The sequence below is a fragment of the Sitophilus oryzae genome, unplaced genomic scaffold, assembly GCF_002938485.1.
Source record: "Sitophilus oryzae breed Bouriz unplaced genomic scaffold, Soryzae_2.0 scaffold_1393_pilon_pilon, whole genome shotgun sequence".
NCBI lineage: Eukaryota > Metazoa > Arthropoda > Insecta > Coleoptera > Curculionidae > Sitophilus > Sitophilus oryzae.
The window spans coordinates 2,121,665-2,148,674 of record NW_022146052.1 but is presented as its reverse complement, the minus strand read 5'-3'; the positions used below and the strand labels follow the sequence as shown (position 1 = coordinate 2,148,674).

The 27,010-nt window shown below is 31.5% G+C and overlaps 1 protein-coding gene across 1 annotated transcript in view; it reads right to left on the bottom strand.

Moving 5' to 3' along the window:
* Positions 1 to 10,622: 10,622 nt before the first annotated feature.
* Positions 10,623 to 27,010, bottom strand: part of LOC115875638 (transcriptional repressor scratch 1-like) — a 30,074-nt gene continuing 13,686 nt past the window's right edge. The window contains exons 2-3 of the mRNA XM_030891149.1: positions 15,020 to 15,917; positions 10,623 to 12,498 (exon numbers count right to left, since the gene is read on the bottom strand). Coding sequence (XP_030747009.1) covers positions 12,264 to 12,498; positions 15,020 to 15,917 — 1,133 coding nt within the window. The 3' untranslated portion in view covers positions 10,623 to 12,263. The remainder of the gene's footprint in view (positions 12,499 to 15,019; positions 15,918 to 27,010) is intronic.

Here is a 27,010-nt window from a genome sequence, read left to right as displayed (position 1 = left end):
TTTAATATATTTCGTTGTGTAAATTTTTTCAAAAATCTTTGGCATGCTGCTAGTTACATTTTTTTAATGGACGTAGTCTCTACGTACGCTACAGCACTGAATTTTTACATTACATGTCTGTTCTTATTTATTATAATATACACAGGGGCAGAAAACAAAGCATTTTTTCTTAATTTGAAAATATATTTTTAATGTAAAGCCTTCAAAGATTTATAATATTCATAATTGTCTCTAACTTTTTTAAAAACCACTCTACAAAACTCATGCCCATATTTATAAAATTTCCTATTGGAATAAGTATATAGAAATGTTAAATAAAAGTAAGATATTGTTCTTACAGCAATAGTAAATGATGTAATGTTAATTTATACAATAAAGAGACTGAGAAAATTATAAAAATATGTTAATACTAACGGTAACACTACAGAACTGTTTTTGCATAAATAAGAACTAGACTATTTTACTTGTTATATTTCAGCAGTAAATATTTCTATATTTAAAATATTTCTATTATAATATTACAGCTCAATGTCTAAAAGTATTACAAGAAAACCGTATTCATAATTACATTTTCTTGTAATAGATCAATAATAGTTATGAAAGGTTAAATGTACTTTTAAAGGCTATTCTGCTATGTACTTCTAAATTCTAACAGTAGTAGTAATACAATAATGTATTGCTTTGATTATAATAGCTTTTGTCTAAATATAAGTTACTCTCTTAATGTTTAAAATGTAAATCTATGGCAATTCTATATTGCTGTAAGATTAGGCAGACTATTGTTATAAGTATTATTTTACGTTAATTCTTAAATATGCTCTGTTGCAAAAGGAGTGCTAGATATAAATTTATTGACAATTATTTTTGTTGTTGGTTATAATAGTTTTATATAATGCTTTTTATTAGATAATTCAATTCCTTTTTTGCATAGGTCGAATGATAAATAACTGTAAAATATTTGGAGTTATACAGTGATTAACATAAAGTACTCAAACCTATGACAAAAAAATAGAAAATCATTCAGTTTGATTTATCTAATAACAAAAAATAATAATGTTGATTATTAGGTATAAGAATATTGACTCACAATTTAAATTTACGTCTATATATCAACGTTGAAAAATATACAAAGACTTTCAAAATTATCGACTGATCAACAAACTTTTAATTATTTAAAAATTTATTTAAAAATTACATACTTCCTTTCAAAAGTATTTAATAAAAAAAAAATAATAAAATTTAAAAGTAAAAATGTTTCATATTAATTTTCAAAAATAAATGTTAACTTTTATTGTTATTTCGCGACTAAAACAGAATTTAAAGCATTAAAGAATATTTTTTTGCGAAATGCCACTGAAATAGAATCCAAATGGAAATCAGCGTGTCAATGCAAAAGGTGCTTAACGTATATGGGCATATCTTCCCCGTCGTCAGAAGCAAAAAAAATAATGAAGAAAACTCTGTTTGAAATGTCTAAATGATATCATGTGACTAATATGACTACACTTTGATTTCTTTAATAAACATGTCTATTTAAACCATTGAGGTAAAACCAATTACCAATTATTACCTGATGACCGTTGCCTGATGTAAAATCAACAGCTTAAAATTCTTATGGAGGTATATAAAATATTTTGTTTTATTATACTAAAATGTATGTTATGTGGTGTTGTTGGTCTCACAAAATCTAAGAAGCAATAACCAAACACCATACATTATCAACCTCTACAGATGTCTGAGTAATACATTTGTATATAATATTACGTTATGTTGTTAAAATATCACTTCTTTCAGTATAAGTATTACGATGTTAAAGTTGCTATTATTGTTGGTTTTCGCCTGTGTTCCATGAATGTTGACAAATTTTAGAATTTGCCTTGTATATATAATATTTATCTTCTTTTAATTTTTTTGTGGTTAGGGCAAAGTTGTGTACGAAATAAAACCCACTGACAAGCTGGTGTCTAACGTAGTGGCATTTATCAAAAAAATATTTTTTATTTTCCAATTTTCGGTTTCAGTAGTGAAATAATCAGGCTTTTATTCAACAAATGAACCCGTTAACATGGCTAAAAACACAAATTACTGTCAATACAATCAAACTTATAATTATATTTTTAAAAATATTCCTCAATTATCTACTTTTTTTACCGAAAAAAATTACTACATCAGTTGAAATTTGTGTTCTATAATTTATTGCAACATTGTTTCTATTTTTAAACACTTTGGTTAACACTCTGTGTTATCACTGTATAATAAAAAATATGATTTTAAAATTACGCGTATTTTTATTCAAAAGGGTATTATTCGTTCTTGATAACAGAATTCAACATAAAAAAATAACATGTATTTTTTTATAAAACTTTATAATCGTGTTTCTATTAGCTCTACCAACACTATATTTATATTTACAACTACTCGGTTACACAGTGCCTTAAAGACTAAATGTTCGTTTTCAGATTTCGAAGAAGTTATATTGTTAATTGACCAAAACACACCTTTTGCAACATTTTTAAGCCTCTATGAGCGCTTGCATGTGTTTTAAATCTATTTAGTTCTGTATTTACTCCACGCCTTATTCGCTACGTCTTAAAATTTGTCGGTAATATATTCATCCTTAACTTTATTTCGTTATTTCTATATATTATATTGCTATGGTTTCCGGGGTATATTCACCCCGATCATTACTAATATTTATTGCTTTTGAATACCCGGCACCCGGAAGTCAAAATTTCGAGTCTGAAGAAAACCGCGAATTCTCAATTTTCAAGAACTTTTTTCGCCATCTCTATATCTATTCACTCGTTTAGGTTCCGACGAGTTCGTACATATAGAAATAGCGAGGCGTATTTAGATTTAATTTTTAAATTGACATTATACTACATTGCTTTTGTTATATTGCTTTATTTTCACTTGTCATCTTTACCGGTTATTTCACATCAAGAATACGTTCGTTGCACTTAAAACTATTGACATTAAACATCGAATTTGACAAAAAAGATTGCTTTTAGTATTATTGCTAAATTGTTATTTTTATTGCTTCATATTTAAAGATGTATATTTTTTATATTTTTCTTTTCGTTGTTAAGTAATTCTTTCGTTATTTTTTTAGCCGTGATACTCAATTGAGCATATTTTTGATCAACAAAAAAATTCAAAGATATACTGACTTGGAAGACAATTTGATACATATTCCAAATAATCAGAGTTGGGCGACGCGGACGACATGTCGACAACTCGGTTGTTGACGTGTCAATAATGGTGTCGACATCGACTTCCTAAGTGACATCATTAAAACCATATAATAAATTTATTATTATATTATCTACTAGATACATTTATTAAAAACATAGAATACGTCATTCTCAGCTAAACATAAGATTAATAAAATTATCTTCTATATCGCTGAATGATATGAATGCTGAATCAGCTCAAGATTCCTTGCAGTATTCGCACTTTGGAGAGTAAAATATAAATGGCCTAACATTTTTTAAGGTTCAAATGACAGTCGAAGATGTGTGTGTCAAGTTAAGTAATACAGGCTTGTTTACCTTTTTTTAATTTTGCAAAATTACCTGAAAAAATGTTAAAGCTCATTTTAACAACAAGGAACAACCTAAGAGATCAAGTAGTTCGTCTGATACATTTCAACGTTAATTCATTATTGATCTAAAGCCTAATGTATTCAAAAAAGGAAAACAATAACCACCGCTTGTGAAGTTCACAGAAAGTCAAACTAAACAACCAAACATATCCGGAGAAATGAGTAATCATTAATCAATCAAAGGAATTAATCAATCCTCTTTTAATGACAAACTTAATCTCAAACCTGCGCCTGTGACATTCTCAACATTGTCGGCGCCCAACTCTGCAAATAATTTAATATCCTTATTATATTTCGCCGCTCAGATATCGCTTAACCTTTTCTGTAAGTATTTTTAATACGTTTTTAACAATATTTTTTCGAATTATTTTGCGCTTCTTGGTTGTTTTGAAAATCACCATTTCCATTAGATTCGATTTTTGTGTTCTCCCGAAGTAACGCCAGAACATTTGAGTACAAACTATATAAACTTTTGAAAAAAATCTCTAATATCTAGTACCTATATATTCACTGCTTAGTTTCGTTCTCTACTATACACACTACTTTCTTCTTGTTAATCTAGACTCTAACTACGTACTTGGACCTTATTCAGAATGGTGAAAATCTTTGCCAACTCGTTAACTCTGCAATTAAAACGTCTCTAATTTAACCTTTTGAAAATGAAAATTTTCATAATTGTCTTTGAAAATTAGATGATTATTTATGAGACAATTAGTGCTAGATCTGCAATTATATTCTTTATCATTTATGAATATAAAATTTTGAATTTAACCTCCGTTGTGTTAGTTCTCGAGTATCATTTATTTACTATACAAAATGACCAAGATATCCAAACCAGATATAAACAGAGAAACATACTATATTGTCACTTATTTATTAAAAAAATATTGACGAAGATAGATAGATTATAATATAATGGTAATCCTAATTTGAAAACAATTTTTTAATCGAAACACTTTTTTTAATCAAAAATTTTCCTCTCTATGGTCACGTGTCTCTTACGACATCCAACCAGCTATCTATTTTTTGAACTAGGAAAAATACAGATTACACACATATATTAAACACACATGCCCAGAGCTAGATTCGAACCAGAAACCTTGTGCTTACTAGATAGCAGCTCTATCATTTCATGAAAAAAAATCGACAGAAACAAAGTATATAACTTAAGAGAAACAATTCGATTTCAAACAGGGTGTGTCAACAACAGACGGATTGCATTACTTGTTAAGCTTAATTCGCCGGTCGGTAATTATTATTAGTAGAAAGCGTATTGCCAGATTTTTAGATTTAGCCAAAGTATTTGACACTTTGCCTTATGACAGGCTTTTGTAAAAGCTCGATTGTTACGGCACTAGAGGAGTGGCCTGGGATCTATTTCAAAATTATCTAACATCACGAAAACAGAGAGTACTTTGTAATTCAGTACTTAGTATAAAAGTATTACAATTGAAGCAATATTGGGCCGTATTCTATTTCAGACTTTTACAAGTCCTCCTACTCTGGGTGCCTGCTCACCAAGGGATAAAAGGCAATGAAAAAGCAAATGATCTAGTTAGGAATGAGCGAACACTCCACTAACTGGACCAGAACCGTTCTGTTTTCCAAACGGGAACCAATTGAAAGCGGAACTGAAGAATCTGGAAGACTCCATCCGTAACTTGGAATGGGTATCCTCCAACGGTCAAGACACTCGAAAAAGTTCCTCAGAACTTACGACCGAGAAAAATCAAAGGTTTTCCTTGATTTAAGTAAAAACAATCTTCGGATTGTCACGGGGTTTCTAACAGAACACTGTCTCCTCAACGAACACCTCAGTAGGCTGAAGCTGAGAAACAACGGCGAATGCAGATTCTGTGGGGAAGATGGCGAAACAACAGAACACCTTATCACTGAGTGCATCGAGACGACGACCATTCGTACCATGAACTTTGGTACGGCTGATGTCGAGGATGGAGAAGTGGCCTCTGTGGAGCCGTCTCAGGTACTGGCTACATTTGCTAAAGCCTTGAGACTGTATGATGAGTTATAACTCGTTATAACTCAAGAAAGGGGAACACACAATAGATCTGTAAGGTCGCGGTGATTAACTCCCCTTCTAAACACTCTACATTCTACAACCATGGCAGTAGTAGCAAAAAACAAAATGGGACAAACTTTACATTGGCGAAATAGAAATAAATTGTTTCTGAATTCAGCAAAAACTAATTATATCGAATTTTCTTTAAATATACTTGGACAGCTAAAATTTAACCCTATTTCTTCATACTTAAGGAACAGCAAAATAAAAACACTAAATCACCACAATACACCAAAACACTTTTACTTTTACACTGGACGCGCGTTTCGCTAACCATGTTAGCATCATCAGCAGATGATTATAAACTGATGATAAATGCTAGCATGGTTAGCGAAACGCGCGTCCAGTGTAAAAGTAAAAGTGTTTTGGTGTATTGTGGTGATTTAGTGTTTTTATTTTGCTGTGTAACACCAAAGGTTACAACCCTCAACTGTAATCTTAAGGAACACACAATAGATCTGTAAGGTCGCGGTGATTAACTCCCCTCCTAAACATTCTACATTCTACAACCATGGAAGTAGCAAAGAACTGAGAGAATGGGACAAACTTTACATTGGCGAAATAGAAATAAATTGTTTCTGAATTCAGCAAAAACAAATTATATCGAATTTTCTTTAAATATACTTGGACAGCCAAAATTTAACTCTTCATACTTTATTTCTTCATACTTAAGTAGCAACTTCTGCAGTTACACTCAAAAATGAATATAATATATATCAGATACCTGGGCTTACAAATACATCAGAATCTTAGATGGGATTGACATGTAAAGATATTAACAAGTAAATTGATGGGAGGCAGTATTTGGAGTTAAAAAAATCTAAGGTTTTCTCACTTGTATCCCCGTATCTCGTTAATCAACGTAAGTCTTTCTTTTATGAATATCTGTGTTTGAGACCATAAAATATAACCGCTAAAATGAAATAACCTATATAACAATAACAAAAATTGTCTGAATAAATCATCTTTAATATCTTAATCTTGATATTATTTCTAAATTTGTTGATTTCGTAGATTCTCTTTCCCTTAATTACCAAGATATTTCCCCAGTGCTTGTTAGGCTTATGAATTTTGGATATAGCGAACGCTTATTACTTTCCATTAGGGAATGTGTGTAAGGTAAACTGAAAACCTGAAAATATCCAAAACTAGGGCAATTTGTGAAAGCTGTATTATTTCAGATCGATAGTAATCTTCTCTAATAACTTTTACATTATTCAGCTGGTTTAGAAATGTGGAAGTGTAATTTGCTTTTAGCCGATTTCATAAACATAAATGAAAGAAAAACTTTTTAAGAGCATAACCCTAATACGATTTAAAACCGTTTTAAATATTCTATGCATAATATAGAGCAAAAATCTGGATACCACACTGCTGTGGAAACAAAACTAAAAAAGGATCTTGATGAGTATCCTAATTTTGTAAACTTATATATTGGAAAGTGACCTATACAGTACCGACTTCTATAATCGTACCTCTTTAATATCTGGTTTATAATTGCATTGGCAATACAACTTGTGGTATATTAAGTAAGCCTAAGATGACGTCCAGTAATACCTAAGTACTTTTTCAAGTAGCACGATATAATACGATCAAAGATTCTTATTTGTATATGTGCCCTAAAATTTTGATGAATTATGGTAAGTGATTTTGTATGGCTTGAGAGAATTTAATAAAATTGAAAATATATGTATTTTTTCTTAAACTAGAATATATTTTCGTACATTCCACACAAATATATGTTAATAAATTTTGTTTTAGATTATAATAGAAAATGCTTCAAAAGATCCGAGTTTCTGAAGTTGATAGTTGATTTTCACCATTCCTAAGATCCGGCACTAAAATTCTACTGACTAGAGTTTACACTCACCAGTTGTTTGGGCACAGTGCGCAAGTGTGTTTAAGATCTAAATATATTTATTTTATTAATTTTAAAATAGTTTTATATCCCCATTGAAGAGGAGATTAAAAAATATATACTGTCATGCTAAGATACACTATTTCTGAATCAGTATTATCAACTGAATTTAACTTTCAATTTTGAATAAAAATCTGTTCTTTATATTTAAAGTTAATATTATTACAACCACATTATTTGTAATGTTTGGCATTGCTGAAAATTATGAAAATTCCTCAATTATCTATCTTCATTTCGCTTCGCAAATTTCCTCAACAATTTCTTTAAAATATGCTTGCCTTTTTTTGGCAAAATAAAATACAGCACAATATACTAAAACGCTTTACTTTCAATAACAGATGTGAAAAAAGTAAAGATTTTTTATGTATTGTGGTGAATAGTATTTTATTTTGGTGTTGTAGCACTAAAGCTGGATTTATAAACACGGCAGTTGAAGTTCAGTTGAGGTTCAGTTGACATTCAAAATGTTCAACATTATGAAATGAATGCGTGCATTTATAAAGTGAGTTGGTCGGAAAGGTGGCAGTTCGTTTTATGATCAGGGGAGTTCAGAGATGGTCAACGTTTAAGTCGGCAGTTCGCGACATGCGTCAGTTGGAATGGCAAATGGCAGCCAATCAGCGCCTCTCGATCACGTGTAGCATAGAAAAGAGATGCATTGGAAAATAACTCTTATTGTTGTTTCATTATTTCTGTTTTTGTAATGTTTATATTTTGAGCAATGTTGGATTATTATGTTTGAACTTTTTTGAAATATCAAAACTATTTTTAAATCGAAAGAAAAACGTTTAAAATGTTAACATTTCTAAACCTAACCTACAACCGAAACTGACAGTTTATAAATGCAAATATGTTGGACCTCAACTGCCGCGAACATCCAACTGCAACTGAACCTCAACTGAACGTCAACTCCCGAGCTTATAAATCCAGCTTAAACGTTCAAACCCCCAACTGTGTTTTTTTATTTTGGTTTTAGTTATATTTTAGCATTACAGATTATTTATTATATGCTTAAAATAGAAATCTGTAAAAAGATGATGACTATATTTTATTAGACAATTAATGTATCTCTTAGATGTGATATATGAAATAAGCGATAGATACTAAATATCTTCGTTTATAAAATTTTTTGATAAATTATACAAATATACAATAAATACAATGATTATACAAAAAAGCTAAACTATTTTGAAAATTACGTCAAGTCAAAATTGCACTGGCCCGTTATTTAGCAAAAATATTCACTCTAAAATTCACCCATCATCCATAATGTTCACCGTATTATTAATCCTACATAATAAATATGTATATTATTATTAGTCTCTATTATTACTATACATTTTGCAAAAATACCGCCAAAAACTATGTTCTTTTTATTTCATTAACATTAGATTTATTTCGTTGAATATTTTCTTTTAATAATTTTTCATTTAGTTTTTCGGTTTTTTTTTGTTCACTTACCACATACTATACAAAAAAATTTGCGTTTTTCTCAAATATCCTTAGGTTCACGAGATTATCTACATTAATATGTATAGGTATCTACATTTACGAGTCCAAAATACTTAGTGTTTGACACTGGATTTGGACTGTAACTTACTGAAACTAGTAAATAATAAATAATTGACTATTACTCGAGATGACTAGAATAAACTTTATAGAGTTTAAGTTAATACTTCGGGACTAACTGCGACTAGATCATAATTTATAGTATTTCGAATAAATGATATGGAGTTAAAAAGAAGTCTACATATTACTGATCTTCCAAATCTTAATATATTTTTTAAAAAGTGAAGTGTTTTGGTCTATTGTGGCGAATTAGTGTTTTATCTTGCTGATTTATATATAATTTTAGAGAAAAATATACAATACATTCAAAGAGTTGTAGAGCTAGACATTTTTTTTTCTCTTAATGTAATTATAAAAATATAGATACATTTAAAAAACCTTTACTGACTAGCAAAATTAAAAAGAATAATATTAATCGTAATGAATAATGCCGTTTTTATTCGACATAAGATTAATTGTTCAAAGATTATTAAATATAGAAAAAAAATAATATAATAGATATGTAGACCAATTTTACAACTCCATAAATTTCTTTCGGAAACATTAAAATATATATAGTACTATAGATAAATTATGGAATAACGTGCGATTTATAATTATTTATACTTATAATTAATATTATATTTTCCTTAGTTATATTTCGTTGTTTATGAAACGTTGCTTTTCGTTCAAATTTTCGTTGTACATATTTGAACGACCAAGACAAAAAGAGGTCAAAATGAAGATCTAAAGAAAGCAGATTAGTGTAGTGTAGTGTAATATAGTGTAACTAGGGCTTTTTTTTAACCCCAAATTTGGTGTAGATTGCAGCCTATTATATGTACATCCCTTAAAGTTTTCCACGGGCAGAGGATTAAAAAATATTGTTTTTATTTTATGTATAATTTTCCTTTAATTCATGAGTATTTTTAATGCTGCGCCCGTTATTATTATAACTAGTGTTTTGTGTTCTTATAATCTATACCTAATGTAGTGGACGTTTTGGCGATGTGTGACATATTACTCTTTTGGGAGGGACTATGTACAAAATTTGACCGAAAAAAGTATTTTTTTTGAAAATATTTTAAAAAAATATTTTTCTTGGTCAATGGTAATGTAAAAATTATTTGCTTATGGGCTGCTCTTATTTACACTGGTAGCTTCATATTTTTCAGATACTTTCTATTAGAAAAAATTTGAAAATAGAGTGTATAGAGAAAGTAGGCGAAAAAAGTTAAAGATCTAAGATTTTACATACTTTTTCTCGATACACGTTTTGCATATAGGTTTAAAAAAATAACTACATCGTTTAATAAAATAAGATTCATAGTAAATACCGTATTTTATCATATTTTTTAACATAGAGACAAAATGCAGAAAGAATAAAACTTCTTTCGCACAAAATTTCATTTCTATCATAATTTTTTTATCATTCATTTTATTTTATACAAACTTGTATTTATTTTTGGTCTTTTCTATTTTTATTTGTGATTTTTATTAAACTTTGTTGAAAATTGTAAAATTATTCTTTTTATGTCTAACAAAAGAAAGTATTCTTATATACATTATGAATTGTAATTTACTAAGAAATAATATAACAAAAAAATATGCCAACAAAAAGTTAATTAGAATTATTTCTTATATTTTATACAGTGTATCAGATAAAGTCAACATAACATGGAATATTTTTTAATTATTGTTTTAGGTAAAATTTGACTTTAACGATAGATTTTGTCTTGAATTATATTAAAAATTGCATAAAAAATAACCTGTTACTATCCGGTATCTGTTAATTTTGACATTCAATCTAATAAGTGGCTGAAATATTATGAGTTTAATTTAATAATAAAAAAAAATGTTTAAGTAGGTTTTTTTTAATTTTACAAAAATGCACCAATTTTGAGCAATCTAAGTGATTTATTTCCAGATTTTTAACCAATAGTGGCCGTTTCTTGTTGTATAAGGGCAGTGTATAAATACCAGTTTTATCAGTAGGCTATGAAAAACAACTTTTGACATTAGGTATTGTGCAAATAACTGTCCAGGATGTACAAATGCGAACTTCATGATATCATCTCGATAAATGAGGAATCTTATTACGATCTTAATTTTAATACGTTATTCATCTTCATTTATTCTTGGTTATACCTTGAGAAAGGGCTGCTATTGGTTACGAATGACTACAAAAAATATTTCATCCAGATGGAAGTATGATATTCTTATGTAACAATTAAAAAAATCATTTAAAGTTCTTCAAAATTCGACAATTAAACCCAATTTCTAGCCATTTGTTACTTTAAACGTGAAGTTTGACAGATACCTGAAAGCAACAGGTTAAATTTTATAATGCCATTTTTAATCTGTTTCAGAGTGGAAACTAACGCCAAAATCAAATTTCAATAAGTCAGGTAATAATCAATAATAATCAAATTCTCAAGTCAATCAATAAAAAAGTCCCATATGATGCCGATTTTATCTCTGTGAAACCGTATCGCTGTGAAACAATATTAAGTTTCATTTTTATTTTAAAATTATTTCATTAAACGACGGCACTTATTTTTTTCTAAATCGCCTTTTTTATTGAAATTTAAGTTAAGAGTAATAGTTAAAAATAAATAATATACAGAGTAAATTTTCTTTTTTTAATTCAGTACTCACCCTGTATAAGGTAGGACTAGAAGAAACTTGACTAGAATTGTATAGACTAGAATACAGTATAATTAATTTAAAAACCCGATCCTCCAATTTGTTTTAATTTGAACCAAAAACGACAAAGAGTTATTTTTTTCGAATCAAAATCTATGATCTAGTGTAAAATGGGAAATTATAGGACACCTAAATCGCTACGCACTAATAAAAATATATTTCTTTCTTACAGGTCAGCTTTATAGAGTATTTAGTACTATACATTAGTTTTCTAAGTCGTTTTTGGTTGAAATATTTAACTAGAGAATTTAGAACATTTGCTTTTGAATGTTCTACATAGAATTATTGCATTATTGCTTATCGTGTTACTACACGACGTTTTTTTGATTCTTCTTGGCATCAAAACTTCAATCTCATGTACAATCAATGTAACAAATACCTTCAAACATAACACAAAATCAACATTTTTACCCAGAGTATACTCTAACTGGTACAGGGCTAGGCAAAATTTCTTGTACTATGTTTGAAACGGGATTTTTCTCTTCCAAGCATATTACCGGTGATGGCACGGATTCTTCCTTCAAGCACGCCGATTCAAGATGCTTGTTCAAGTAGGATTTGAGTGCGAAGGTTTTGTGACACCTAGGGCATTCGAAGTTTTTATCAGCTGAATGAGTCTGCATGTGAGCTCTCAAGTTGGATCTGAAACAAGAGTAGTGATTTTAGAGAAAGATATCGCAAAACTTTTTAATCAATTTTTAAAAGATAATTATTTAAATTAAAACTAATATATGGGAGTCCCTCGTTTGTGCATTTTAGTCACAGGTGACTTATTTACGAAGCATAATTATATACGCGGTTTTGTATAACCATTCCAGATTTCTATTATTATGTAACTCAATACGAGAACAAACCAACGAGTTGTCGAGGAAAAAACGAGCAAAATACATAGCTAGAAATTGTTCCACTCGCAGGTGCTTAGTATCAGAGATCAAATTAAAAAAAAATGATTTAATGATGCGGCAAACTCTGCTACTCAGAACCTAAGAATCTGTGCAGTCGTCACCCTTGATTTGGTTTGGTTTTGGAGGCACTGGATAGAAGAGACGTCGGGAAAAACTTGATCAAGACCAAATCAGATGGAAGCTGAAAATACTACAAAAACGCTAACCATAAATAGTAGTGTGTCGCAAGGCTCAGTTTTGGGTCTTGGTTTTGGTAATATGTGGAACATTTTATATGATGGTTTGGTTAAAGTAAAAATGCCTGAAGGCGTTATATTAATATGGTTTGCAGATTACGTGGCTATGGTAGCAGTTGCCAAAAACGAAAGTATATTAATGGATGTTGTTAATACCTCGCTGCTAAGAACGTGCAAATGGCTGCTTAGAAGAAACTTGAGATTGGCCCCGCAGAAGACCAAAAATGTTCTCTTAACTAATAATAGAAAGCATATCGTTTCATCAGGCACTATAGTTATGCCAAAAAAACCTAAACGTTTGCCAAGCATATAAATAAAACCATACAAAATGTCGAGGGCACCACACGTTTATTAAGTAGACTTTTACCAAATATCGGAGGATCACAGTCTTCTAGAAGGCGAGTTCTTATGGGAGTGACTCACATATTGCAAAAGTTGAAACTCAAAAGAACATAGTGAAACGCTGGCAGCAAAAATGGGACACTGGGCACACAAGCTTGTTTCAGACATCGAGACATGGCTAAACTCGAAAGGCGAAGTGGGCTATTATTTAACCAAAGAACTTTCAGGACACGGATGTTTTGGACAGTATCTCTACAAACGAAAAAGGTCCAGTACTTATCTTGCAAATACTGTGGCACAGTGGATGATATTGAACATATCCTGTACTACTGTTTCTGATGGAGTCAACACAGACATCGATACCAAATACTTACAGGACTAACATTTAATAGCTCTAATATGATGGCAAGTTTAGTGAAAAGCATAGAATCTTGGGAAGGCGCATATAGGACTGCTAGAGAAATAATGGAGACCAAAGAAAAAGAACATTTTCTTTAGATAGCCTAATGCACTGAAGAAATGCGAGAGCGGTTACCGGTGCATAGAAGGCAATCCGACACTAGCAAATATCACACATCACTGGTATTGAGGGTGGCTATGCAAGATTTTTTTCCCATTTCATAAAAGAATAATGATTTTCATCAGGAAGATATAAATGAACTACTTGAACCACATATTGTTGAACTCACTGAAGAGGAACTCACAGAATTGCAGTAATCCTGGTATCACGGTGTTGAGCTAATCTAAAAAACTCTAAACAAATGTCTTACTGTAGCACATGGTCTGTGAAAATTGACATTAGCATTGTCATCATATATTTATTTATGTTCATACGTACATATTTTTATAAATGTTGCTTGTTGTTAGGTAGACTTAGTGTTTTTCAAAAGTGTCTCGCCTCTATAACTTTTTTATTTATTCAGATAAATAAACAAAATTTGGTAAGTTAGTAAATGACATAAATCGGGATTGATTGACGTATTCAATTACTTTCGGTCACTTCCTGTTTTACTGGACATGCCTAGAACTTTTGATTTTTAAATGGTATCGCATCGGTACTTTTTACTTCATATGATAGAAAATGCGATTGTGAATAGAATGTCGTTTATATTACTATAGACATGTCAACTTTTGAATTAAACAATAAATAAAATTTTAAATTTGAATTTATAGTGCCATGGCTGTGTTAAAACCTTTAATTTTTAATCAAGAAGCTTTCGAAAAATAGATTTGATTCTCTAATATTTTTCATGTATTTTCCTCGCCGGTTAAAAGATGCATAAGAAATCATATTTTTAATCATAATTCAATTTTCTCAAACGGAACTAGGTTGGCTCATTAGCATATTTGGAAAAAGCATTTTTTACAAATAATTTGGTACCATATACCCACTTGTTACCCACGGCACTTCTGATTGAGATTTACAATGCTAAAGTTTTAAACTGAAAATGTCAAAAGTTGACACATGATATGTCATTCGATTCAGAATATCGTTTTCTATCAAATGAAATAAAAAAATTAGTACTTATTTAAGACTCACTCTGTATATATTGCGTAATCAAAAACTTGGTTCAATATATGCGGTTTCGACTTACGCGGTGTTTTCCAAGGAATGTAACCCCCGCGTAAACCGAGGGACCCCTGTGACTTAAAACAACCTACATAATATGGTATATTTACCTGTCAGCAAAGGCCTTCCCACAATGCGCGCACCCATAAGGCTTCTCCCCCGTATGCGATCGAAGATGACCTTGCAACAACCAAGGCCTCGAAAACTGTTTCCCGCACACCCCACACCTATGTGCCAGCTTATGTGTCAGCACATGCATCGCCAGCGCTGGCATAGAAACATAAGCCTTCCCACAAGTGATGCATTTCTTAGCTGCCTGACTATCCAGACTTCTATGCGTCTGTTTATGCCTCGATAAGTTGCTGGAAGTGGCGTACTGTTTTCCACATTCGCTACAAGTGTATTTGGGTTTCTCGTTTGAGACTTTTGCAGTAAGAGTTCCTGCTGTATCTTCTGAACTAACTCGTTTCTTTGATCTACCGTCACTCACGAAGAACGCTTCGTAAGTATATGCCACGGTTTTTCCAGATTTTACATCTATAGTAGGAGGTTGGATATTCTCCTGCTCTTGTATATCATTCTGAGAAACATGCTCAATTATCTGAGGCGTAGGAGGTGGTAAAAAGACAGTAGTCGAAGCACTGAGATCCAAAATGGCATGTGCAGCATGTAAATCTTCTTCTGCAGGTACTCTAATCGTAGGTTGGTTAGTCAAAAAAGGTAACGGTGGTTCATGTAGTTCGTTTGGTTTGTCGTCGAGGCAGTAAGGCCTGTATATGTCCTTCTTCTTCGGCGGTAGACTCAGCTGGGCTCCAGTGCTGGTGTAGGTCATAGATAGGGACTTTTTCCTGACCGGATGCGGGTAGTCCGGGTGGTTTTGATTCGTATGCTCGATAACGGTGCTTAGGGTTACGTACGATGGAGGAGGAATGGCTTGCTGCTGCGTTGTGTGGTCTTGCTTGGGAATGTAGGTGGTGAAGGTGGAGGGTTGGAGGTCGTTGAGATAGCCTGAAACAAAGAGATAAATCATTGTAATAAAATGTACGATTCTATATCATTTTTTACTAATATATTTTTTTTTAAATTTTGAACCTTTTAATTTGTTTGTTATTGTATACATTCTGACCTCTATATGAGTTTATTATAATTTGTTTACTATTCTGATTGTAATTATTTTAGCTTTCTGGGCCGGAAGATGAGAATTATTAAGCCCCGAAACTTGTCGCCCCCTTCTTTTTTTGAAACAAATTCAATTTGTGAGTTGTTGGAGTCCTACCCCTCGTCAGAGATTTTATATTAATAATTTTTACTAAATAGTTTCTTAAATAAAAATATTTATTAATAGGAGAGATGCGTAGTTTATTAATTTGATTTAAACTAAATAACTGAACTTAATTTACTCAATTTCACTTTTAAAAATAACTGAAGGAAGCTTCAGCCAAAGTTATTTCAGTTTAATTTCTGATACTTTTTTCGTCTAAACACAAAGAAAAATTCAGTATTTTCAGCGTTTTATTAATTTATTGATATACCAAATACGTCTCAAAAGTGGCCCTCCCCTATAACTTTTATGTTATATTGACATAAATTAGGATTGATTGACGTATTCAATTCTTTTCGGTCTCTTTCTGTTTTACCGGAAATGACTACAACTTTTGATTTTTAAATTAGTCCTAACTTTTGTCATATACTAATATATCAAATCTCGTTTTTTTAACTGAAAAAATAAAAAAGTTATAGGGGGTGAGCAACTTTTGTGATGCATCCTGTATTTAACCCATTTAATATAAAAAGCGATATAAAATTTGTTGTTTGTTGGTTAGTTTTGTGTGGGTTAAAATGGATCTACTAGTATTTTGTGTTTTAAACAATGTTGGTGTTATATTGTTTTCGTATCCTTCTTTCAAACGCCTGTATGAAATTGTTATTTGTATATATTGTATTACAGTGAATGTCGGAAATTCAATGATTGTTAACTTTCATTAGGAAATGCTAGCAATTACGTATTGGACCAGTGAATGTGGTATTTTAGAAGAAATTTGTCGACTGTTCCTATTCATTTCTAACATTCACTATAGTGAAAGTAACATTTACTAAAGATTCCCAGTAAAAGTTATTCTATTTTACAGGGCGATTTTGGCGAGGAAAAATGTTGGTGGAAAGAACAATAAAACTGTTAAGAATATTGGATCACCGATTCAAGCTGATCCACGTATCTTAAAATTACAATTTACTTCTTCAGTATATTTATTAAAAATTATGGAAAATAACGACACAACATTCATAAACATAAGATTGCTTATTGGTAAAAGTTTTTTTTTAATAAAGTTCTTCATCGTGGACAAAATAAAGTATGCAATGAATATGAATTTACAATGGGAGTTATTTGTTTTTTCAAACCCGCTACTTCAAGCATATAAAAACATTTAATAAGTTCATAGTCACTAAGTCCCTTAATATATTTTTATCTTGCATGCTTAACTTTGGTATGACTTCATTATATTGCAAAAATGAAAAAAAAAGTTTCTTTTATTTGCTTTACTTTGCTTTACTTATGCTATACTTTTATTATTGCTTGAACCTAGTGGACCCTACCGGTTCTAAATCGTACCTCTTCAATATCTGGATTATAATAAACTGCATTGCTATCTATAAAAATTATATCGAATGATACGTTGAAATTTGCTGTCCATATTTTAATATAATGATTAAAGCAATATTTTCTCTACGTGTACAAGGGTCCAATAACTTGTGTTTCCTCTCCCTTTCCCGTTGTAATTTTGCGCCCTCTGTGCCGTAATTCCGCTGCGAAACGAGCCAGGGGCGCAACAGTTTCTTTATAACGATCCTCGAGAACGTAATTTTTGCGGAACGGGCGCCTTTTTATTATTGACGATATCGCTAGAGCCGGCTTCTCGTGTCCGACGACGCGACGGCGAATTCGAAACTTTGCCTAAATTATGCGCGAGTTACGTCGAACGCTTTTAAACATTCATAAAAAGACTTCTTTCCTTCCTGGGAAGAAAACATGCGACGAGACGAGGTGTTAAAATTATTCGAAATGTATACTTAGGAGTACAAAATTAGGTTCGTTACACCATTACTCAAGAACGGTTAGCCTGATTATAATGATCTGATTTGTTGAATTTGTCTCCGCCCCGAAGAGCAGAATAAATATTACAATATAAGAAAGTTTCACTAAGAAAAATAGTGTGTGCACTATGTTTGCGCATATTTGAAGTGACACTTCTTAGAGACAGCTATTAAATTGAAGGATTTGAAGTATATATATATATTTTTTTTTATGAATGCTTTTTATAAACTTCAAAAAAATTATAGTTAATATAAACCGTATACTATTCTAGCTTTATAATTTTAAAAAAGAAGAATGAAATTATTGTCTTTTGTTTGTTTATAATTTTATACCACTCAAAATATACACTTTTATGCAAATGCCTGGTAATGTTAACGTCCCTTTAAATTAATTTAAAAGGAGAAATTTTGAACATGGTCGAGACATTTGTATGTTATCTGTGGTCGAGACATAGAATTTAAATCTTAGTTTGCTGAATTTACTCCAATCATTAAGAAAACTTACTGATAAAATCACACATAGAACATTTTTTTCTAATATCTTGTACAGGAATATTGGTATTATTTAAACCGTCATATAAAACAGTTCTATTATTATCCATCAATCAAGGATATTAAGATCAAGTTTTCCATACTTAAAGAGGACAAAGAAAGACACAGTCAAAGTTTATGCACCATCATTACTAATATCGTGAATGACAATGCTTATACTTTACTCTGCCTTACTTCTTTGATAATTTGGCCAATTATCTTGCGCCACTTGTGCATGTGATTTTAAATGCCATACTAAACTTTTCTTTGCAGTAAAATGTTTATTACAATATTCGGAGGTAAATGTATATACTTTAGCTTTTAAAGATGCTAGTTTCTCAATCTGATTCGGATGAAAATTTTTTACGTGTTTTCGAAGCACACTAAAACACACAAAACTGCGATTACATTCGCAGCAAACACACCTATTAGAAATACTGGTATTCATTTCACTTATTTATTAACCAAATAAATTATATGGGGAATGTCATCGATGTTCATTCCCAAGATCATCTGGTATATGTACACCGTTCATAAAATAAGGCGATAGCAAAGGGCAACATTGTTGAATATGCGAGCTTGGGGGACTAGTGGGACGTAGAAGCAAGTAACAACGTCTAATTTCGTCCCATTTACATCGTATATGTGTAAATGCAGATTCCTCTTGTGATTGTGGAGAAATTGGAACGTTAAACCATTTTTTTTAATTCAATAAATTTCCTCCTTTAGTAGATAGATTATATCAATCACTTACTACCTTTTATAATATCGTTATTAAATTTGATATTTTTTACAGGATTTTTCTTTGGTAACAATTTGTTCAACAGCCGGGGTATGGGATTTCCCATTTCCCAGACTTCCTTATATGGCGATCCTCATCTGTCATCACATAAGCTCTGAACCGTAGATCAGCCGGCCGGATAGCCCTGACAGCTGTGACTGCTAATCTATATCTCTGACTACTACTAACCAACAATTTGTGTGCCATGGTGTGATCTGTGGTCTGTTTTTGTTTATTTATTTATCATTATTAATAGTGATTTACAGTAACTTTATTAAATTATACGAATATTTTCGTTGATTAGAGGATTGAAATAAATATGGCAGTGTCCTCCAATAAAAATGCGAGTTACTAACACTTTAATAATTCTAATTCTGAGGTGGCAAAGGAGCTAGATGCTTTACCTAGACCGTTATTCAAAAGCTACAAACCTATCGATGAAAATATGCATGAAAATTTACTCTCTTGCACAGAACCAGGGGATACTGGTACACAGTACGGTACACAGGTACAGGATCAAGTTTATTATAGTGATTTTCTTAGCCGCGTTTGGGCACAGATTGATATCCAGTGTTGCCATAAGCTTATTTTTCATCGGGGTAGATTATCACGAGATAGCGGGGTTAAATTATTTTACAAAGGGGTAGATCTACCCCGAATGCATGGGGTAGTTGTAGCAACACCACTTTTCAAGCCGCTACCACTTTTCCTCTAGTTAGCTCGTTTATCATGGCCGTCTCTCGGCCTTCATTCAAGGCCGTGTGGAACTCCGCCATCTTCCCCAATTGACAGCTCACGTCACGCAGGCTTATATCTTATTTGTAATAACCAGACCCTAGACATTCTATAGTTATTTATAGAATCACAAATTTAGTTTCTTTCGCATCGCGAAAATCAAACTTTCCCTCCATTCAACCGAGCTTGTATCTTTCTAGTTTCCCAGTTTTCAATGATAAAACTCGGAATTCAGGACACCTTGTATATTTAGAGGACTTCTTATTTTTCTAGTTCAAATAGCTATTCCTCTAAATATTTAAAAGAGCCTGTTTTATACCAAACAATAAACGTAGTTCTCCGAACGACGCTCACTTTGGACAGGTCGCTTCATACTTGAAGAAAAAACCACCACTAGATGCATAGCTGTATAGCCACAGGTTCAAATCTCATTAAAACTATTAATTAAAATCGGTAAAAAGCGACAAAACACTTGCGAAACTTCCGTAACACGTGCCCGAACCTAATTATGTTCAATCAGGCAATAAATTCGGCGAAATTAATTCGCGAAACAGAGATCGGGGTCGGTTTACCGCGACGCCGCTTTTTGTCTCCAACTTTCTACATAAATAATAGGAGCGGTAGCGATGCTCCAATGGGAGCAGGATGAGCGGGAGAGAGGAGACAAAACAAATCTCCATAAAACGGAACCGTAAGCCCCTCGGACCGTTTCCGTTGCAGCGGAAATGCAGTTTTAACTGTTGTTGCTCGGCCAAACTTTCCACTGGAATTAACTTTTAGTGATACTTGGAATTCTATCTTGAAGCCTGGAACGGGCCGAGGTCGTCGGAGATTTACATTAATTTCGCGTTATACTCTTTCCTTTTCGGTTGTATGGTAACAAGGGTACTAATAACAACATAAATATCTAAATAAATATAACAAAGTCAGGTTGTAGATTAGGATGAGTCAAAAAATCGGCTATTTTTTTTGCTTTATACTCCGAAAAAAAAGGTTGGTAGACACCTCAAAAAAAATCTTTCCAAGTATGAGCCTTCAATTTTAATACAAAGGTCCTCCGCCTTTCAGTTTTCTATTTTTTCCTTAATATTAGAAACAAAAATTAATATCTCGGATCTACTATTTAGAAAAAATGTCTCAGATGTTTATAGAAAATTGAATTTTCTACAAAAAGGTCTCTTACAATTTTTTTGTAAACCTCACCTTTCGAAAGTTATTAAAGATTGAAGTTTGATTATTTTAAGGCAATTTTCTTTTTTCTTATGAATTCTATAATTTGTTAACAAAAAATGATTATCATATGAGCAATTCACAGTTTTATAGGAAATTCACTGCTCTACAAAAATGGTTTCTTACGATTAGTCGATTAAATTAACCATTTAAAAGATATTCATCGTCAAACTTCAATGCACAATAATTTTAACAGTTTTTGATTAATAATTCGAGCAATTTCAAATTAATTTATGAATTTCGGAGAAATTTTTACAAATTTAAGTTTCTGTCGTGAATGTAACTACTATGAAAGTTCTCTGTTTGTTATTTACTCGAAATTTAATGAATATTGACTCTAAGTTAGAAAAAATGCAATAATTTTTTGTTTCAATGTATCCAAACTTTAGGGTGGATCGAAAAATCGAAGTTTTGAAAATCGTTTTGGAATACTGCGCAAAAGTTGCCAATTGGTATTAGAAAACTAATATCTATTTAAAATTTTTCATTTTTTTTTTTCATCTTTTGCCCTCTACCGGGCTTCAAAAAAAGTAAAAAATACAAAAATATAAAATTTTGATTTTTAGCCAAAATTTCGGGTAATAAGTTACTTTTGTAGTTAGAAATAATATATCTTATTGAAATATGACATTTTAACGCCCCTACTCAGTGTACCCTATGTACCAAGGTCAAACAATTTTTTTGTAAATACCCAAATATTTACACACTTTAACAAAGAGTTAAAAATGTGTCGAGCAGAGCACTTAGAGCAGTTTTTCGCTTGTTTAACAATATTTTATGTATTCAGTATTGTTAAACAACCCAAAACTCATCACGGGGAGGTAATTGCTCGGCGAGTTCCATCCCACCCTCCCTCATCCATTTATTTTTGCTCACTTATTGATTGCAGTCTTTTTTGACTCAAATTGTGGCATAAGTTTGCGCAAATCTATTTTTCTCTTTATATATAAAACTGTCTCTCTTTTGTATGCCTGCAACTGATAGAGATGCGTCGGTTACAAGTTTTATGCATCTCTCTGATTGACTGTGACAGGGAAATGCAGCGATGGCGATGATTGTTTCAGAAGAACTAAAAATCATATTTTTCAAATCATCTACTTCCAAAGGAACAATGGGGGACAAGTTATTTCATTTTTTTGCCAATCAATTAGATCAACACAGTCATCTGCGTCAAAATTAATTTGTGGGATTTGTGGCAGACCAATCTTTGTAAAGGGCGTCCTAATTTTAATTCTAATTGAGAAATTGCACCATTTTTTTTCCTGTATTCTCCACGGTTCCATCACATCCTACTGCTACTAGTTCTTCTAAGTTTACAATACTTTGACAAATGCTTAGAGCCGATACAGAACTAGGAACTGTGTAACCCAAAAATATAAAACCCGGCTCCTGAAATAAAGAAATATGTTATTCAAGTACAGTTCTTCTGTGGGACTTGCCTTCAATATTTTCAATAACATAGGTTTTATCTTTCCTTCCGTCAAAATAAATAGCCTTCAAAGTTTCCGAGGAGTTTTGCTTAAAACTGTTTCTTGTTTGCTCTCTTGCTCTTCTCAGCTTACAACGAGATCTGTAATGTTTTTTTTATCATCTTTGGTGACAATTCCAAGGTCGTGTAGCACTGCCGTTGCCACTGCTTCTGCAGATCTATCTGATAGTCCAATAGCGGTCACAAACTTTAGCCAGGGTATGGGAAGTTTGACAAAAATTTTTGTATGCTGGATTTTTCTCTTGATACTGTCATAGGAAGTGGAAGGCAATTCATGATCAATTTCTATATCTGTCGATGACTTTCGCTTTCTTGATAAATTTATGTTGCTTTCATGTTGGATGGATTATTGTAGTTCTTTCCGTTGCATATCTTTTTCTCTTCTGCTGGCCTTGTTTATCAGCTTTGAGGTTTCCATTATCATATCAATTTTCCTAATAACCATTTTTCTAAGCCCCCTCTGATCTATCAAAAAAAACTGTTCATTTTTAGGTACTTTTCTTTTCCTTTTCGCAAGAACATTGGTCAAAAAATTCGCATTTGCATGCGCTGTTATCAAACAGGCAAGTATTCTCGATTTGAAATTCTTTTTTTCAATTTTTAACAGCCGGTAGAGGGCAGAAGACGTGATTTAATCAAAAATATTTAAATAAACTTTTTTATCACCATTACTAAAGGTAACTTTTGGTAGATATTCTAAATCGATCTTTCAAAAAATTTTTTTTTCATTTTTTAAGGGCTGGTAGAGGGCAGATGTGATTTTATTAAAAAGTTGTAGTAACACTTTTTTATCAACATTACCAAAGGCAACTTTTCGTAGGTATTCCAAGTCGATATTTTAAAAATTTTAAAATTTTGAGATTTACGATCCATCCTACCAAAAACAAAACTAAAAAAAAGTTTAAAACATTTCCTTGTTCATAGAAACTCAAATTTGTACAAATTTTCCACAAACTCATAAAATAAATTGGAATCGTTCGAATTATTAATCAAAAACTGTTAAAATTATTGTACAATGAAGTTTGACGATGAATATCTTTTAAACGGTTAATTTAATCGATTAATCATAAGAAACCATTTTTGTAGAGCAGTGAATTTTCTACAAAACCATGAATTGCGCGTATCATAATAATATTTTTTGCTAACGAGTTATAAAATTCATAAGAAAAAAGAAATCTACCTAAAAATATCCAAACTTCAACCTTTAATACCTTTCGAACGGTAAGGTTTACAAAAAAATTGTAAGAGACATTTTTTGTAGATAATTCAATTTCCTTCCAAATAGTAGATATGAATTTTTCTTTCTAATAATAAGGAAAAAATATAAAACTGAAAAACGGAAGACCTTCCTATTAAAATTAAGAGCTGTTCCAGGAGAGAATAAAGGAGAAAATTTCTTTGAGGAGTACCTATACCCTTTTTATATATACCATTTTTCTTGGAGTACCTATAAACTGAAAAAAAATTGTCGATTTTTTTGTCCCACCCTATGAAGATGTAGATTGTAGATTGTTTGAGAGAAGGAAAGTTAATGACCGTGATATATCTATTCTGTCCCTCTTTCTTGAGTTATCACCCATCATACAGTTTCAGAGCTTTGGCGAAAGCCAGAATCTGAGAAGGATTCATAGAGGTTAGTTCTCCATCTCCGATATCTGTTGTACCAAAGTTTATGACACCAGTGATTGTCATCTCGGCACACTCCGTTATGAAGTTTTTTATAGTCTGTCCAACGACAAAATCCTTGACAGTGATAGATGTGTCTGTTATTTTAATTTCAAAGTAGTTTATTTTATTTAACAAAGAAATAAGTTGGTAAAATTGGAACGCATAATTACTATATTTAAATTTTGAGTGACAAGTGATTACTTCAAAATATTGTGAAAAAAACTGTATAAAACTGAAAAAATCTAATCTTGGTTAATTAACTTTAATCTTATTTTTTTCTGCAGTACTAAAATATATTATTTACCTATCGTGTGATATGATTTTACAGATACTTCAGTTTTTGGTACCATATACGAGATGGTATACAACTTTATTTGTAGCTAATACAACTCTCTGGCCATAGTCTCTGGCAAAGTGTGTCTCTAGCAGTCTCTGTGCAGTGAATATTAACTGTAAACTATGGTCTGGGTCAACACTTAATATTCCCTCGAGTTTTCCTCCACTTAATTTTAAAAAACACGAAACACAAGTAACAACACAGTCCAAAATGCAAAATGCAAAATATTTACCATTTCTATTTGACATAATTTGACACAAAATTATAACCTATAATTTGGCAAGAGTTTGACAACTCTCAAAAATCTTAAGTCGAGTTCATACGTACAGGCGTCCGTTTGTCGTTCATCGTTGCGTCAAACCAATAATATTGAAATATGATCTGTCGTTTTTGAAATAAACCAATAAAACTGGTTAAAAACAACAAGAGACGACGCATGACGTATTTATTTATAAACCCATCCATAGTTAGCTTAAAAAATATTAGAAACTTTTTTTAGTGAAATAAATGGATTGGTATGGAAGTCATCTGCTTTTTTTCTGTCATCGTCTGTCGAAATCTTACCTGAGAAAAAAAACAGAGTTATACTATTTTGCCATTTTATCCATTGAATCTGCATTCGCCGTTGTTTCTTAGTATCAAAATACTAAGGTTTTCATTGAGACAGTGTCCTGTTAAAAACCCCGTAACATTCCGAAGATTGTTCTTTCTTAAATCAAGGAAAATCTTTGGTTTTTTCGGTCGTAAGTCCTAAGAAATTTCTTCGAGTGACTTAAACCGTTGGATTCCAAGTTACAGATGGAGTCTTCCAAGTTCTCGAGTTCTGCTTTAAGTTGGTTTCCACTTAGGAAGCAGAACGATCCTGGTCCAGTTAGTGGAATGTTCGCTTCTTTTCTAGCGTTTATTTTTCGTTACCTTCTGGCATCCAGAGTAGGAGGACGTTATTTTCTTTGCCTAAATTTTTCCGCTTCTCTGGTAATTCTTCCACCAACATCGAGTTGATGGACTGAGTTGATCGCTCGCGAGGCTGCTTGTTTATCCGATAAGATGGCTAAGTTTTATTTCCGATAGCTCCTAAAGTCAAGTTATTTTCAGCATTTACAACTCAAGAACGGCTGGACCGATTTTAATGATTATTGGAGTCGTCTTCACCTCGGAGTGAAGTCTATTCGGATAGCAGAATATTTATTAAAATATCAGAAAAATTCGTAGAAAAAATTGTAATAAAGAAAATTTTAAATAAATGAGGTTTAAAACTTCATCATCTTCAGCAATTGACAGCTCACGTTATAATTGCCAGGCACTTATAGCTTATTTGTAATAATTGATGTCAACTGCAAATCATTGATATATTTGACATTATAGAATAGACCTTCAACGAAAAATAGTGGGAAATAGAATATTAAAATTTAGATAAACATATTGTCTTTTTTTCTTGAAATAGTATGCCAAAAATGTATAGGAATATAAAATAGAGTAGATTGAGTACGGTTGTAACAAAACAAATATCTCGCAAATGGCAATTAAAATTATCTTGAGGGATATTAAAATATTGAAGACTGATTAATTTCCAATATTTTTTCTTACTATGATAATTAACGTTGAATAAAATATGTTGCAATATTTTAATGCGTATTACTTGTATGCCAATCACTGTTTCAACCGGTTTCAACCTGTCATGCCAGGGGCGGTCGATTTATATTAAAAAAACTATGTTTCTAATCAACAACATCTCTAATCAGTTAATGCATATTGAATGTGCTTTATAAATATTTACAATAGATTATAAAAAGGAACATATCTTCGAAAAACACCCTTATTTAGATCCCACTGCAGGATGTGACGTAAATCCAATACGGAACTTGTGGCCATATTCAAGGAAAGGTCATATTTATCGCATGCATTTTCCTATATACAGCATGAAAGGCCAAAGTATAGACGTATATTATGTACATTATTCAGTAAATGATCATTTTTAAAAAATGTTTACACCGGAGTCTAGCATGACAAGGCAAAGTTTATTTTTTTTTGAGAGACATAAAATTATACTACACACGAACTAAAATTTCAAATCAAGGTATTTCAGTTTTGTAAGTTCAATACATTTGTAATATGCTGATTTTATTTATTTTTATTTGTCCAAAGAAGTTCTTAAAATGCACTAAAAAGCATCAAAAAGGAATTTTTAATGATAGATCGCCTTTGCTGGAGGCTAAAGAGCACTGAAAAAGTACATA